General features: G+C 44.7%; 2 protein-coding genes across 4 annotated transcripts in view; one reads left to right on the top strand and one right to left on the bottom strand.

Annotated features, from left to right (window-relative positions):
- The window catches only part of CALB2 (calbindin 2), a 126,036-nt gene extending 123,945 nt beyond the window's left edge, over positions 1 to 2,091 (bottom strand). Inside the window, exon 1 of one of the 2 annotated variants that reach the window (XM_056525408.1) lies at positions 1,998 to 2,091. In XM_056525408.1, the coding sequence (XP_056381383.1) occupies positions 1,998 to 2,051 (54 nt within the window). In that variant the 5' untranslated portion in view covers positions 2,052 to 2,091. The remainder of the gene's footprint in view (positions 1 to 1,997) is intronic. The other variant, XM_056525409.1, reaches the window with a different exon arrangement.
- CMTR2 (cap methyltransferase 2) lies at positions 2,048 to 6,151 on the top strand. 2 transcript variants are annotated; one of them, XM_056525406.1, is made up of 2 exons: positions 2,048 to 2,164; positions 3,431 to 6,151. In XM_056525406.1, the coding sequence occupies exon 2, from the start codon at positions 3,445 to 3,447 to the stop codon at positions 5,671 to 5,673; it is 2,229 nt and encodes a 742-aa protein (XP_056381381.1). In that variant the 5' UTR covers positions 2,048 to 2,164; positions 3,431 to 3,444; the 3' UTR covers positions 5,674 to 6,151. The 2 variants fall into 2 exon arrangements, with proteins under 2 accessions (XP_056381381.1, XP_056381382.1); XM_056525407.1 differs by lacking the exon at positions 2,048 to 2,164 and adding an exon at positions 2,959 to 3,156.
- Positions 6,152 to 15,678: the final 9,527 nt, after the last annotated feature.

A 15,678-nucleotide genomic window follows, 5' to 3' on the forward strand; every position in this document is an offset into this window, starting at 1 on the left:
CACGGTCAATGGCGTACACGCAAAAAAATTCCAAAGTCCAAAATAGCATATTTTTGGTCACTTTTTATCTCATGAAAAAATGAATACAAAGCGATCAAAAAGTCCGATCAATACAACAATAAAAACTTCAGAACACGGCACAAAATATGAGTCCTCATACCGGCCCGTACGCAGAAAAAGAAAAAAGTTATAGGTGTTAGAAGATGAGAATTTTTTACATAAATTTTCCTGCATGTAGTTATGATTTTTTTCCGAAGTACAATACGACAATATCCAACCTATATAAGTAGGGTATTCTTTTAACTGTATGGACCTACAGAATAAAGATAAGGTGTTATTTTTGCCGAAAAATGCACTGCGTAGAAATGGAAGCCCCCAAAATTTACACAATGATATTTTTTCTTCAATTTAGTCGCACAATGAATTTTTTTCCGTTTCGCCGTGAATTTTTTTGTAAAATGACTAATGTCACTGCAAAGTAGAATTAGTGACGCAAAAAATAAGCCATCATATGGAATTTTATGTGCAAAATTGAAAGCATTATGATTATTAGAAGGTGATGAGGAAAAAATGCAAAAACGGAAAAACCCTGCGAACCTTAAAGCACAACTGCAGCGCAATATACACTTATCCCCTATCTACAAGATAGGGGATAGGTGTTTGATCGCGGGGGGTCCGACCGCTGGGACCCCCCGCGATCTCCCTAACGGGGCGCCACCATTAGCGCTCATAGTGAGCGCTAAGGCGCGTAGTGTCGACCTAGAGGTCAACAGTGATGCCCCGTCTCCTCCCCGTCCCAATACAGTTCTATTGGGGGAGGCACGAACGCTGCCTACCCGCCTCTCCCATAGAGATGTATGGAGGAGGCGTGCCAGCCGCAACGTCATGCTGCGGCTGGCACTCCCCCTGCACGGGACAGCCCGTACAGGAGATCACAGGGGGTCCTAGCGGTCAGACCCCCCGTGATCAAACACTTATCCCCTATCCTGTGGATAGGGGATAAGTGTTAATCACGCTGCAGATGTCCTTTAAGGGGTTAAGATTAAATTGAGCTTTAGAATGGAACGAAAGGGGATTTAAGTGATTTTGAGCCGACTTGAGTCACTATCTGACTCCATCCGGCTCATTCAAATGAATGTGGTGCAGCACATTTCCGGCGAGAAAATGTCAGCGCCCGGTTTTTAAAGGGTTACTCCGCTCCTCAGCGTCCGGAACTTTGAGTTCCTGAACACTGTGTGCGGGTTTCCGTGTTCACGCCCGCCCCCTCGTGACGTCACAACCTGCCCCTTCAATGAAAGTCTATGGGGGCAGGCGTGAACAAGGAAGCCCGCACACAGCATTCAGGAACTCAATGTTCCGGACGCTGGGGAACGGAGTAACCCTTTAAATGCCCCCTGCTGGATCGGGCTGCTACGTCCCCAAAGCGTGGTGTGAAAGCATCCTTATGCGTCAGAGTTGTCATTGCTTTCTGCAGGATTCTAAGCAGACTCAGGGTATATCCTCTAACTTCATAACATTGTAGCACTATATATATATATATATATATATATATATATATATATATATATATATATATATATATATATATATATATATAGGATATCCTATAGTACCAGCCGTGACTCAAGGGAACTACAAGTTGCAGCATGTGCACTCCAAGGGGAAGATTTTTCAAAAACTGTGCAGAGGAAGAGTTATGCAGTTTCCCATGGCAACCATTCAGATTGCTTCTTTTATTTTTTTAAGAGACCTGTGAAAAATAAAAGAAGAAACCTGATTGGTTGCCATGGGCAGCTGCACCCCTCTTTCTCTACACAGGTTTTGATAAATCTCCCGCCAAGTGCAGATGAACAAGAGAACTACTACTGACCAGGACAGTGTTTTGCAAACAGTGTATCTCCAGCTGTTGCCAAACTACAACTACCAGCATGCTCCACTGGACTAGGATATTGCCTAAAACTGTATAGAATCCTGCAGAAAGCAATTCTTTATCATACCGGCCACAGTAGTAGATTAGCGATGAGCCGATGCGGACTGTCTCTCTGATTCATTTCAGCTCACGCTCCTTCTCTTCAGAGGGCGGAGCTGCCGTTGCTATAGAGACGTCACGTGACTAAAGAGCGCCTGCACCACCTACTCTGCGCTGGAACTTCCGGGTTATCAAGTAAGTACTAATACTTGCAATGTAGAATATAGAGAAGGGGTATACAGCGCATCTTACAGAGGAGGAGAGGGCTGTACAACTTCTACTATAGGGGAGGAGGAGTGGGGTGTACATTGCCTAATATCGAGGAAGAAGTGAGGCGTACATTGCATGATGTAGAGGAGGAGTGGGTACTGATGAGGAGTCGAGTGTATAGTGCCTAACATAGAAAAGGAGGAGCAGGTTGTACAGCCCTGTATATTGATGACAGAAGTGGGGTGTGCATAACCTAATATAGAGGAGGATGAGTGCGTGTACATCCCTGTCTATAGATGTCCTAAGTGGGGTGTATATGGCCTAATATACAGGAGGGTGGGTTGTACAGCTCTAGTATCAAAGAGGGATGGGGGGTCTACAGCCTTTGTACAGATAACAGGAGTGGGGTGTATATGGTCTAATATAGAGGTGGAGGAGCTGGGTGTACATCCCTGTGTACAGATGACATGAGTGGGGTATATATGGCCTAATTTATAGGAGGAGGAGTGGGTTGTACAGCCCTAGTATAGAGAAGGGGTGGGGTGTACAGCTGACAGGAGTAGGGTGTATATGGCCTAATATACAGGAGGAGCAGGGGTGTACAGCCCCCAATGTAAAAGATAATAAAGGGGGAGTGGGGTGTATGTACAGCACCTAGTATAGAGGAGGAGCGGTGTGTACATTGTCTAGTATAGAGGAGAAGGAGCCAATGTGTACCGATGACAGGAGTGAGGTGTATATGGCCTAATATAGAGGAGGAGGAGTGGGTCGCACAGCCCTAGTATAGAGGAGGGGTGGGGACGGGGGTGTACAGCCCTGTGTACCGATGACAGAACTGGGGTGTACAGCACCTTTTGTAGAAGAGGACCAGGGAGTACAGTGGCTTGTATAGAGGAGAAGGGTCAGGGTGTAAAGCCCTGTGTACAGAAGACAAAAGTGCGGTGCCAAGTATAGAGGAGAGGCAAGGTTGTGCAGTGGTAAGTGTAGAATATGAGAAGGGGAGTTGGATGTACAGCGTCTAGTATAGAGGAGGAGGTATGTGTACAGCTCTGTGAGTACAGTGCACAGTAAGTGACAGGCAGTAGGGTTTATAGGTTATTGGGGAGGTAATGATTGGGTTATAAGTTGTGTATGGGTGATCAGGTTTATAGGTTGCCAGAAAGGTGATGGGCTTGAGTGAGGCATTGACAATTGTGGGTAGAGATATTTTGGGTATATTTAGTATTGATCTGCTGTGGTCTTTCCTTACAGGCGCCAGGTCCACCATGTTCAGTAATGACTTTTCTCCTGAGATCCATAGTCTATTCGATAAGCAATATACGTACAACAAGAGAGAGGATTGGCATCTGCCCGCACCCTCGGATATTCTGAGGTCTAACCATGAGGAGTTCAGCCAGTTCCTCATTCTGAAGGAGTCTTTGAACAAGGTGAAGAACCTTCTAAGTGATAAAAAGCTGGATGACTGGCACAGACACACATCATTCACAAACAAAGCAGGAAGAATTGTGCCAGAGGTACGCAGACAGGCTAATGCGGAGCTGTGCACTCAGGCCTGGTGTAAGTTCCATGAGATTGTATGCAGGTACCCCCTGCTGCCCAACACGGCACTCTGGAGCTATGAGCTGAACACTCTGCACCTGTGTGAGGCTCCTGGGGCCTTCATTTCTAGCCTTAACCACTACTTGAAAACCCAAGATGTTCGCTGCGATTGGAATTGGGTGGCCAACACTTTGAACCCTTACCATGAGGCCAATGATGGTTTAGTGATGATTGCTGATGACCGTCTAATTGCCAATACCTTACCATGGTGGTATTTTGGCCCAGACAACACTGGAGACATAATGAACACAAGATACCTGGAAGGGTTACAAAAGTTCATCAGTAACATGTCCTCTGTACATTTGGTTACAGCAGATGGCAGTTTTGACTGCCAGGGAAACCCTGGAGAACAAGAGACCCTTGTCTACCCCTTACACTTCTGTGAGATGGTCACCTGTCTGGCAACACTTGGCCTTGGGGGTTCATTTGTCTTGAAGATGTTCACCCTTTTCCAGCATTCTTCTGTTAATCTCATGTACTTTCTAAACTGCTGTTTCCAGACAGTCCACATTATAAAGCCTGGTACCAGCAAAGCTGGTAATTCTGAGGTGTATGTGGTGTGCTTAGGCTTCATAGGTAAGGAAGCTATCCAGGGGCATATTGAGAAAATGATTGCACATTTGGGGACAGAGGTTGGACTCAAATCCTTGTTTCCTCATAGCTTTCTCCCAGCATCTTTTTTGCAGTGCCATCTTGATTGCTGCACTTATTTTTATGAGCACCAGACACATACCATCTTGGAAAACTTAAAACTTTTCTCACATATGGGAGAAGAGGAGAAATTGCACCTGAACATGTTGCGGGAGTCTGCTATCTCCTATTACTTGGAGAGATTCCAGATCAGGTACATTCCCAGGAAACATTGGCTGGTCCAGAAGCCCCGTGTTGGCTGCAGCTTTAATGCACGGTGGGTGGGGACTCGTAATCGCCGCACAGACACTTACAATGAGAGGAAGCAACTAGAGGCAATGACCTGGTCTGAGAAAGTCACTCAGGGGTACTTTACTTCCTTCTTGGAAGAACATGTGACCAGTGACCTGGGTAGAGGTTGCTTTCTGGAAGGCTTGAACGATGAACTGAAACATGAAAACTGGTACTTCCTACAGGGACAGCGGCTCACAAGGATCCAGAGCTCCTCATTCTGTGACTGTGATGTTCTAAATAAATACAATGAAACTATTGAGGGATGTTCTGAAGGGGGGTCCATAATCTCCCTGTCATCGCTCTCCTGCCCTTCCTGTGCCATCCAACCTGCAGAAAATGTAGTGTCGTCATTGATAGAGCTGGTAGAGAATGGACATCATGTACTGGTCTGTGGGGCTTATTCTGTGTTTGAGGTTCTTCAGCAGAAAAAGTTGTCTACAGGGTTCCTGGAGTGTTCTCCACAGCATAAGGTCTCTCTCCTTCATGATGGTGATCCAGCCTACCAGCAGCAGCTCATCTCTTTAATTCTGAAGGCTTTTCAGCAATTACAGAAGGGTGATTCATTTATTCTGCCAGTCCTGTCCTCGCTCACCCGCTTTACTGCTGGCATTGTGTACATATTGTGCCATTGTTTCCAGATCATCAGTTTCTCATGTCCCACCAGCAATCTAACCAATGGAACCAATGCTGTACTGATGTGCTGTGGTTACCAGCCGCTTTCTAGCCCTGTTTTTCAGTATCTTCAAAATTTAAAACAGCTGGTAGACCAGCTAGTGAGCTCTGCTTCTTCTCAGCAGGTCCTGGAGTTTATACCCATGGAAGAACTTCTAAAAGGTTATTTCCTTGAATTCCTATGGGACCTAAATTCTGCCATCATCAGACGCAGCCTCCATGTAATTGGACTTCATGAACATGAAAAGACAGTATCAAACAGGGGCCTGGTCTGTGCTTCAGTTCTACAAGGAGAATAAAAGTAAAAGTGCAGAAAATACTTCTGTCACGTACACAGAGTGGCCTCCAGAGTATGTGAACAGGGGCCTTGATGTATTTGTCTGTCCGAATTGTCTGATTTGCTTGTAATGCAGCTCCGCTTTAATTTTACTAGCACAATTTAAGAAATGAAGACTAATCTGTAATTGTTTGCTATGGGCAGATCTTTTATTTTTAATTTTTTTTTTTATAACTCAGAAAGATAAGGATTTATTTTATGACATTGTAAACCTGTATGATGTAGAATCGGCTGATTATTTTGCTGGACCTCATTCAGTTGCTCTTCCTTCATTGTCCCATGTGGATCACAATTATCATGTTTGTTTGAAACTTTGAACTATGAGAAAATTAAAAATATTTTTTTTTGATCTTTCTAAAATTATATATTTGAGGTTCTTGGCATGTTTTTCTTATGATTAGAGATGAGCGAACTTACAGTAAATTTGATCCGTCACGAACTTCTCGGCTCGGCAGTTGATGACTTTTCCTGCATAAATTAGTTCAGCTTTCAGGTGCTCCGGTGGGCTGGAAAAGGTGGATACAGTCCTAGGAGACTCTTTCCTAGGAATGTATCCACCTTTTCCAGCCCACCGGAGCACCTGAAGGCTGAACTAATTTATGCAGGATAAGTCATCAACTGCCGAGCCGAGAAGTTCATGATGAATCGAATTTACTGGAAGTTCGCTCATCTCTACTTATGATGCATCTTCTCCCAGCGAGCTGCTGAGTGTTTTTTTTTATTTTTTTAATGATCTAGATCTGTGACTCTGCTGGTCCTATGATACAGATCTCTCTGCAAGCTTCTGACCTTGCTGATTCTAACATAGGTCTTCCAGTGAGCTCTTGATCGTGCTTTTATTGAATTACAAACTGTAAATGGTTACTGTCCACATCCTGAGGATTAAAGGGGTTATTCGGCTATTAAAAATCGTATTCCCTATCCACAGGACAGAGCCTGACTTTCCCTGGTGAACCCTCTGGCCCCCACCTTCTCAGACATACTCATCTCAGCAATAATGGCCCGCTCAGTTAATCGCCGACTGAGGTGGGACCCTATTGTAGCTAGTGATTGGCTGTCACTTAGATGAGTACGTTTTGGAAGGTGGGGGCCAGAGCATTCATCAGTGTGGGTCGGGGCCCCGTTCTGGAGATAGGGGATACATTTTTTTTTTTTTTATATTGACAATTTTAGTGTAAACAAGAAAGTTATAACATTGGTCTGGGCATGGACTGTTTATGACTAAATACTCCTAGGTTCAGTTTGGTATGGGTGGACGTGTTGTAATCAGAAAAAAAATTATTGCAATGTATGTACCATAATATGGTTCCTAAAAAGTCATCCCATGAAATATGGGGTCCCACACAGTCACATTTAATAAAAGACTGTTATAACTGCTAGAAATAAAATTAGGTCACTAGGGATAAAAATGGGCATGAGACCCATATGTGCCAACTAGATTTACTGGAGAAAAATTTAAAATCTACCAAAGGGAGGGATATTAAAGGTGACTGATAAGAGGGTTATCCAACTTTTTAAAATTATCTTTCAGATAGGCCATCAACATAAAATCAGTGGGGGTCTGACACCAACACCCCTGCCAACCAGCTGTTTAAAGAGGCCATATTCATTGTGCACACTGTAGCAGCAATGCAAGGAACGTCAGCATTGTACCGTTTAAAGAAACAGGATGCTGCATTACTTTGCACCTCTGCTGATTAAAGTACAACATGTGCGAGGACAATTGGCTGCACAGACCTACAAAAGTTTAGATCAGTTGAGTGTGCTTGACTGCTAGATATAGGTGGGTGAAGTGTAAAGCAGAATGCTTTGCTCCCTGCCTTGGTGCTTGTCTTATTGTAGGAGCTGGGCTCCATAGACTTATGACGGAGCCTTTCTTATGCAATTAGTCGGACTGAGCCGTAAGCCAGGTAATGAAGCATTCTGCTGTACTGTCGGGGGGACCAATGTAAACTTTTAAAATGAAAATGGTTTATTTTAAATGCTAATAATGCTTGCCTTTGCCTGCTTTTTTTGTTTTTAGATTTTATTTTTGTCTCATTCATATCAAACTATATAATATACATACACTTTACCTGTTGTACTTAATATTCAGGGCTGCCAATAAATTTGACCACAACTGTATCCAGCACACCATGTACAAATCCTAATGAGAATCCATAGACCAAGTATGTTCAACAGAGGTGTATGTACTATGCCTAGACTTCTGATGTCCACAAAGCCAGTGATCTCGACTGGTTTCAGGCCTTGTTCTTAATGTACTGACAAGATTTCTGCACAGGTCATGGATATCCTGTGAATTCAGCATTGTCAATATTAATATCATATTCCTAGGCAATTACTGCAGAGCAGGTTACACCAGGGCTTGACACATACCAGGAGCCATGGCGGCTGAAAATCTTGTAGTGGCACCTAGTTTTTTGTCAGCTCTTTCCAATTGTCCATCTTTTAAAATTATATAAAAAACTGTTTTACTAACCTACGCCGTTTCTGCACTGATCCCCTGTTCTACCTGTGCTTCAGTGCTACATGAGCAGCGAATATCAGGTGCTACAGACACTTAGGAGTATGAAGGTTTCTGCAGTCACAAAATGTCCACTGCTCATGTAACACCTGAGTGCCGTCCGCAGGCAGAAAGGGGAATCAGTGCGGGAATGGAGGCGGAGGTAAGTAAAAGTTGTTTTTGTTTTTTATTATACAAGATGAAAGTACACCAATGACTCTAACACAAGGAAAGATAAGGAAACACTAATGACACGTGTCATGCAGCATCCTGGCTCCTAACTTTTTTTTTGTTGGATCCTAGATTCATAACAAATTTGTGAAAGTGGTACTCTGGTGGAAAACTTTTTTTTTTCTAATCAACAGGTGCCAGAAAGTTAAACAGGTTTGTAAATTACATCTATTTAGAAATCTTAATCTTTCCAGTACTTAGCTGCTGTATGCTCCAGAGGAAGTTGAGTTGTTATTTTCTGTCTGACCACATTGCCCTCTGCTGATTTATAAATAGAAGTAATTTACAAATCTGTTTAACTTTATTGAGCCAGTTCATATAAAGGAAAAAAAAAGTTTTCCACCGGAGTACCCCTTTTTAAGCCCTGGCTTACACACCTTAAAGATAGTGATGTTGTGCAGATTTATTGAGGAACCACCTTACCCTGCCATCACCATGCTGTCCTGTAAGCCCAATTACTTAATGTTCCTGCAATCTTCTATAATCCAATCAGACTGCTACCTGCCTGAATCAGGTTCTTCTACATGTTGACGACTACTGCTGCGGTGGAGGCAATGAAGCTGAACTGTGATGAAAGTGCCTCATATAGAGAGCTAAAGATGTGACATGGAAACTAAAGGGATAACAAGATTACCCAACCACCAAGACAATCACAGATGTATCATAGCAGTAACAATTGGATTTATGTTTAGGCCATCTAAAGGGTAGAATTTGGCAGGGAACAACCACCAATGCCCGCCTTGTAGCATCCATGGAGCTTATCAGTTAGCTATCTACCAACCCAACAATTATTGGAGGAAACCAATGGTGGAACTGTGTTAAACCTTCTGCAGAGGAACTGTGGAGCAGTTGCCCATAGCAATCAGTCAGAAGCAATATGAAGCTCCACTGTTCCTTTGCACAAGGTTTTATAACAGATCATATGTCTATGATGATAACATAATGTCTATGATGATAACCGCTGGGATCTGAAATACTTCTGAAAGATATTTTGAAAGAACCAGCTGTGGTGTAGCATAGGGTTTAACCCCTTAAGGGACAAGCTTTTTTCCATTTTTGTACTTTGTTTTTTTTCTACTTACATTTTAAAAATCATAAACCTTTTAATTTTGCACCTAAAAATCCATATGATGGCTTTTTGTTTTTTGGACCACCAATTCTACCTTGTAATGACATAAGTCATTTTACCCAAAAATCTATGGCGAAACGAAAAAAAAATCATTGTGTGACAAAATTGAAGAAAAAAACGCCATTTTGTTACTTGGGGGCTTCCGTTTCTACGCAGTACATTTTTCGGTAAAAATTACACCTTATCTTTATTCTGTAGGTCCATAGGGTTAAAATGATACCCTACTTATATAGGTTTGATTTTGTCGTACTCCTTGAAAAAATCATAAATACATGCACAAAAATTAATATGTTTAAAATTGTCCTCTTCTGACCCCTATAACTTTTTTATTTTTCCGCATACGGGACGGTATGAGAGCTAATTATAATAAATTTATCATTTAAAAAAATTAAGTCCCTTCGAAACAAAAATTATCAATAAATACTCCAGATGACTGCGTAAAAGTTATAAGTAAAATTTTGTTATTGTTTTATAGGTATTGACCCACAGAACAGATACCAAGTAGTGAGGGGAGGAATAGCTTTTGTCAAACTGCCCACTATAATAAAGTGACAGGTGCCACACACCCTTTTCTAGCAGAGCCTGCAAAGCTTCGCTCCCCTTTCTCCCATATTCACGGAGGTTACACGTAGTTTCCTAAATGAAAGTGAATGTCATTTAAATGCATTCCAGATGTTTGAGCATTTCTACATTTGTAGGGATGAATAAATTTTATATAGTTTTTGAAACATATCAAACACATTTCATAGAATAAGATGTTTTCTTTTGTACATTTGTAAGGTAAAATACAATTTACAAGAATAACATGCTGTAGCAGAGTCAAAGGCATAAACATTAGCTGTATGTAATTATATGGTTTCTAGTCTAAGGCTCCTTTCACACTATGAGCATTCATCCGTTATTAATCCCTTAAGGACCCCGGGTTTTTCCGTTTTTGCATTTTCGTTTTTTCCTTCTTACCTTTAAAAAAATTATAACTCTTTAAATTTTTCACCTAAAAATCCATATGATGGCTTATTTTTTGCGCCACCAATTCTACTTTGTAATGACGTCAGTCATTTTACCCAAAAATCTACGGCGAAACGGAAAAAAAAAATCAATGTGAGACAAAATTGAAAAAAAAAAACGCCATTTTGTAACTTTTGGGGGCTTCCGTTTCTACACAGTACATTTTGTCGTACTTCTGGAAAAAATCAAAACTACATGCAGGAAAATTTATACGTTTAAAATTGTCATCTTCTGACCCCTATAACTTTTTTACTTTTCCGCGTATGGGGCGGTATGAGTGCTCATTTTTTGCGCCGTGATCTGAAGTTTTTAGCGGTACCATTTTTGCCTGGTTCTCAGGCACTGAGCAGTCATTCGGCGATCGGACAGCGAGGAGGCAGTTAGGGACCCTCCAGCTGTCTTGTAAGCTGTTCGGGATGCCGCGATTTCTCTGAGCTAATCGGCATGGTTTCACTTTCATTTTAGAGGCGGCGTTTAACTTTGAACGCCGCAGCTAAAGGGTTAATAGCGCGCGGCACCGCGATCAATGTTGCGCGCTATTAGCCACAGGTCCCGGCCGTGGCCCCGCGTTATAGATCGGGAGCGGACTTAGGGCGTACAGGTACGCCCTGGGTCCTTAACAGGTTAAACGTCCGTTTTCTGTGTCAAAACGGATGTATAATAATGGATGAAATAACGGGTGCTTACGAATGAATATTAATCCGTTAAGACCCGTTATAACATCCCTCATGTATGGCCATAACACCTCTGCCTACAGATTCCCACAGCCGGGACTACTACTACACCCATCATGGAACAGACTAGTAATTCCCTGGCTGCAGGAGTCTGCAGACAATTAGGGAGGCTACATTAGTGTTTGTACTACTACCCCCATCATGGAACAGAGTCTGTTTCATGATGGGGGTTGTAGTACAGGGGCTGAGGGATTGATTGCACCAGGTTTCACTTCTGAGACCCGATGCGATCAGAAGTTATTAAGCAGGGGAGCGGGCGGCAAGCCTTGCAATCCTGCAATGTATCAGTGTGTTTTAACTTTCCTCTTTGAATCCCCCGCGGGGAGCCCTGAGAGGCCGGTACTGAGGAGCTATTCAGGGCACTCCGCGGGAGATTTAAAAATGCACATTGTGAGCAGCAGGGGGCCATATCTATATTAAAAGTGCTGTGGGCGGCAAGATATATAGCGCTGCAAGGGGGGGGGGTAGCCTATATATCTAGCCCCCCAGTGCATTTATAATATGCCCCCTGCAGCACATTTATATATATACCCACTGGCACATTAATACATTTATACCCCCCGCAGCGCATGTATAATGTGCTCCCTGAAGCGCAAGTATAATGTACCCTTGCAGCGCATCTATATACATATGCCATCACAGCGCTATATGTGAAAAGTATTCTAGCTGCAGCCCGCGGCCCGATGCTGCTGATGGAAATACTTTTCATACCTAGTGCTGCGGCGGTGGCATATTTATAACGCTATATATCTGCACCCCCCCCCCCAGCGCATCTATATACATACCCCTGCAGTGCTATGAATGAAAAGTATTTCTATTAGCAGGGCATAATTCAGCCGGAATGTTGGACCACTCTTCCTTTGCAAACTGCTCCAGGTCTCTCTTATTGGAAGGGCTCCTTTTCCCAACAGCAATTGAATGCCGCATCTAAAACGAAAGTAAAAGCTTCCCGGCTGCTCAGTGGGGTTGATCGGGACCACCACAGTGAAAATGCGGTGTCCCGATCAGCTAGGACACGAGCGGAGGTCCTCTTACCTTCCTCCGGCGTGTCTGATCAGCGATTGATTGCTCCAAGCCTGAGATGCAGGCTTCAGCAATCGACCGCCGATAACACTGATCAATGCAAAGCTATGGCTTTGCAGTGATCAGTGTAAAAGATCAGTAAATGTCCGAACTCTAAAAGTATATCATTAATTCAATGGCGTATGCGCAAAAAAAGTCCAAAATAACGTATTTTTGGTCACTTTTTATATCATGAAAAAAAATGAATAATAAGCAATCAAAAGGGGCGTGACGAGGCACCGTGGAAGATGGCTGCTCGTTGTTAGAGCTCCGGTGCCACGAGAACCATAGCCAGCTGTAATCTGCCCTGACCACCTTCAGCTACATGGGGAAACCTTCTCGGAGGACCCCGAAGAGAACTGCCGCTGCCCGACACCAGCCCCGGGACCCCAGAAACGGCATCCAGCAGTTCTTATGCCCGCTCACCTGAGTCCTGCTGCTGGGCCTGTGTCCAGGCTCCAGCTCGAGAGCTGTGGCGCCGCCAGGGGTCTCCTCCGCTTTCTAGCCGCAGTCCGTGGCCCCGTCGTGCACCCTCCTCGCTGCCTCCCTGCTGCCCCGGCGGCCTCCGGTGTCGCTGGCGAGCCGGAGCGCGCCTTGCTTGAACTGCCCGCTGGCCTGGACGAGAAGGAGCTGGACCTGCAGTCTGCGCGGCCAACCCTGCGGCCTCAGGTAGGAGACGGCGTCTCCCCCACTGTGCTGCCCTCCACCCCTGCTGCATCTCCATCACTGACGGGGATTCCTCACCCCCCTTGCTTGCCTCCTTCTCAGCAGTGCCCTCCATATAAAGGGCTTTCACCTGCCCTACAGACTCCCTGGGCTGCTGTTGTGAGGGGATCTCCTGCCTCCTTCCTCACTCAGGGTCTACCTGCTGCAGCTACAACCCAGGACTCCCTGCTTGCCCCCCTGGATCACCTTCCTGAGGAGCTGGACTGGGCCTCATCTCACCCCCCCCCCCCCCCCCGACCCCAGGAGGTGCCTTGGACTCTCCATCTCCCTGCGCTCCTTCTGCTCTTTCTCACCGGCCCCCCCAGGACTATGGCCTCAGTCCCCCAACAGCAGGGACCTCCACCCCATCGCCCCAGAGGGCCCCTAAAGATGTGCAGTCTGTTGCTGGCACCCCTCCAGAGGTGGGGGTCTTTTGTCCTGGAACAGCCCTCCTGACGTAGAGCTGGAATGTTCGGGTGCTCCTGCCCCTACACCAACGCCATTTGACCTCTCTCAACTTCTGTTGCACTTCCCTTCCAAGGAGGATTTTCGCTCATTAATTTCTTAGGTCAAGGAAGCCTGCAGAGCGGAAATTGCTTTCATCTGTCAGGATTTGCAACATGTCTCTGACCGTGTTGAGCATCTGGAGGAGGCCCATGATTCTACCAGGGTGTATATTGCGCAGCTTTAGTCCACTGTTGCCTCCCAATCCGAATTTTTCAGCGATATGCATAACCACCTGGAGGACCTCGATAACAGGGGGCGCCGGAACAATATCCGAGTGCGGGGTCTCCCTGAAGCCACTAGAGACGAAGACCTTCCGGTGATCCTGGAGGCCATCTTTAATATGCTTCTTTAATATGCCATTTCAGCCTCTTCGGACAGGAATACGGCCGGGGTGGCAATATTAATCGCCAGAACGTGCCCTGTTCAAGTCTCCTCCTCCAACTCGGACCCCCTTGGCCGATGCGTAATAGTGGAGGGCTCCCTGGGAGATAGGCCCCTTCTCCTATGTAATGTATATTACATAGGCCAGGTTGAGTAAATATCCCCGGTCGGCTTGGCTTTTTGGTGATGATTTTAACCATATTTTTTCCCCCTCCATGCACTGTTTTTCTGTTTTGGTCTCTCCTCCGTCCCCTGCCCAATTGCGCCTTGCTTCCCTGTTTCGGCGGTTGATTCGCTCTTCCTCCCTATACGATCTGTGGAGGATTAATCACCCTACCGATAAATCGTTCTCGTTTTACTCTCACCCGCATAAACTACATACTCGCATAGACTACTTTTTCGGTAATCTTCCCATGGTCCGCATGCTCTCCTCTTCTTCTCTTGATCCTATTTCTTGGTCTGATCATAGCCCTGTGATACTTTCTTTCTCTCCTTTTTCCTCCTATTTCGCCCTTAACCAGGCTTCCGTCTCCTCCCGGGCGGTCCTCTGGGAGGCGCACAAATCAGTAATTAGAGGACATTGTATAGCCCTGGTCTTTCGTTTGAAGCGTGATGCTCTGGCTCAAACCCGGTAATTGCAAACGCAAATTTGTGACCTTGAAGCTACCTTGCTTTTAGACCCTTCCCTCCAGGTACTGAGGCGTCTGGTCGCGGCACGTGCCCAGCTGGGTGAGCTTGCGCTCCGCAAGGTGGAGCAGCAGCTCCTCTATGCCAAACAGAGATTCTATGGGAAGGGTAATAAGCCCCACTCCTTGTTAGCTAGACATTTGAGAGATCGTGCTGTGGCCCAGGCGCCTCGGCCCTGAGGGACCCATCTGGTACTCTTCATTATCACCCTGATGCTAGACGAAGACTTTTGCTCCTCTCCTTCTTCCCCATCTTGTCCCCCTCTTTAACTTAATATCACCGATAGAATTTTTCTACAACTTGGTAAAATAAGGTGCATACATAGACACCAACTCCTATTAATAAACAAATGCACCTAACACTGAATAATTCAGCAAAATACAAAATGTCTTTATTTCACATATAACAGATAAAAATAGTTAAAAGGTCATACATGTAAATACAAAAAACAGCACCAGTACATACACGATATAGGTAGATAGGCACAGAGAACAATACAATGTAGTGGTAATAGGGTAAACAGGTCACAGTTAGCAGCAATAATACTGGATAGAATACCAGAAATATAAGAAGCACAATAAAGGTAAAGCATGGACCTGACAGGAGAATGCAAGCAAACAAGATGTAAACACAACAAAATCAGGTGCCAAATCCTACCTATACCTGACCCCAACGACCGTTTCGCGGAATTGCTCCGACATTTCATGCAGTCAACCCTGGGCACTCTTGTGCTTTCTATGCCTATGGCCTTTGAGCGGTTATGCCGTTCAGGGCCACAGACAAAGGGTCTCCTATCAGACATCTATTCTATTATAAATGCTCCCTTGGTCGGGGATGCCCTGTCTCATTGTTATATGAGTCACTGGGAGGAGGTCCTGAACACCACTATTACCCTGCCTCAGTGGAGGATTATATGGGAACGAGCTTCTAAGACCTCCATTTGCACAGCTTATAAAGAAATGCAATTTAAGATATTAAACTCTAAAAGACCCTTGACGTACGCGTACGTCATGACACCCT

This window comes from Hyla sarda, chromosome 6 (genome assembly GCF_029499605.1).
Source record: "Hyla sarda isolate aHylSar1 chromosome 6, aHylSar1.hap1, whole genome shotgun sequence".
Lineage (NCBI taxonomy): Eukaryota > Metazoa > Chordata > Amphibia > Anura > Hylidae > Hyla > Hyla sarda.

Coding starts and splice junctions, on each gene's coding strand:
- CMTR2 (XM_056525406.1), top strand. CDS start 3,445: ATGTTCAGTAATGACTTTTCTCCTGAGATCCATAGTCTATTCGATAAG.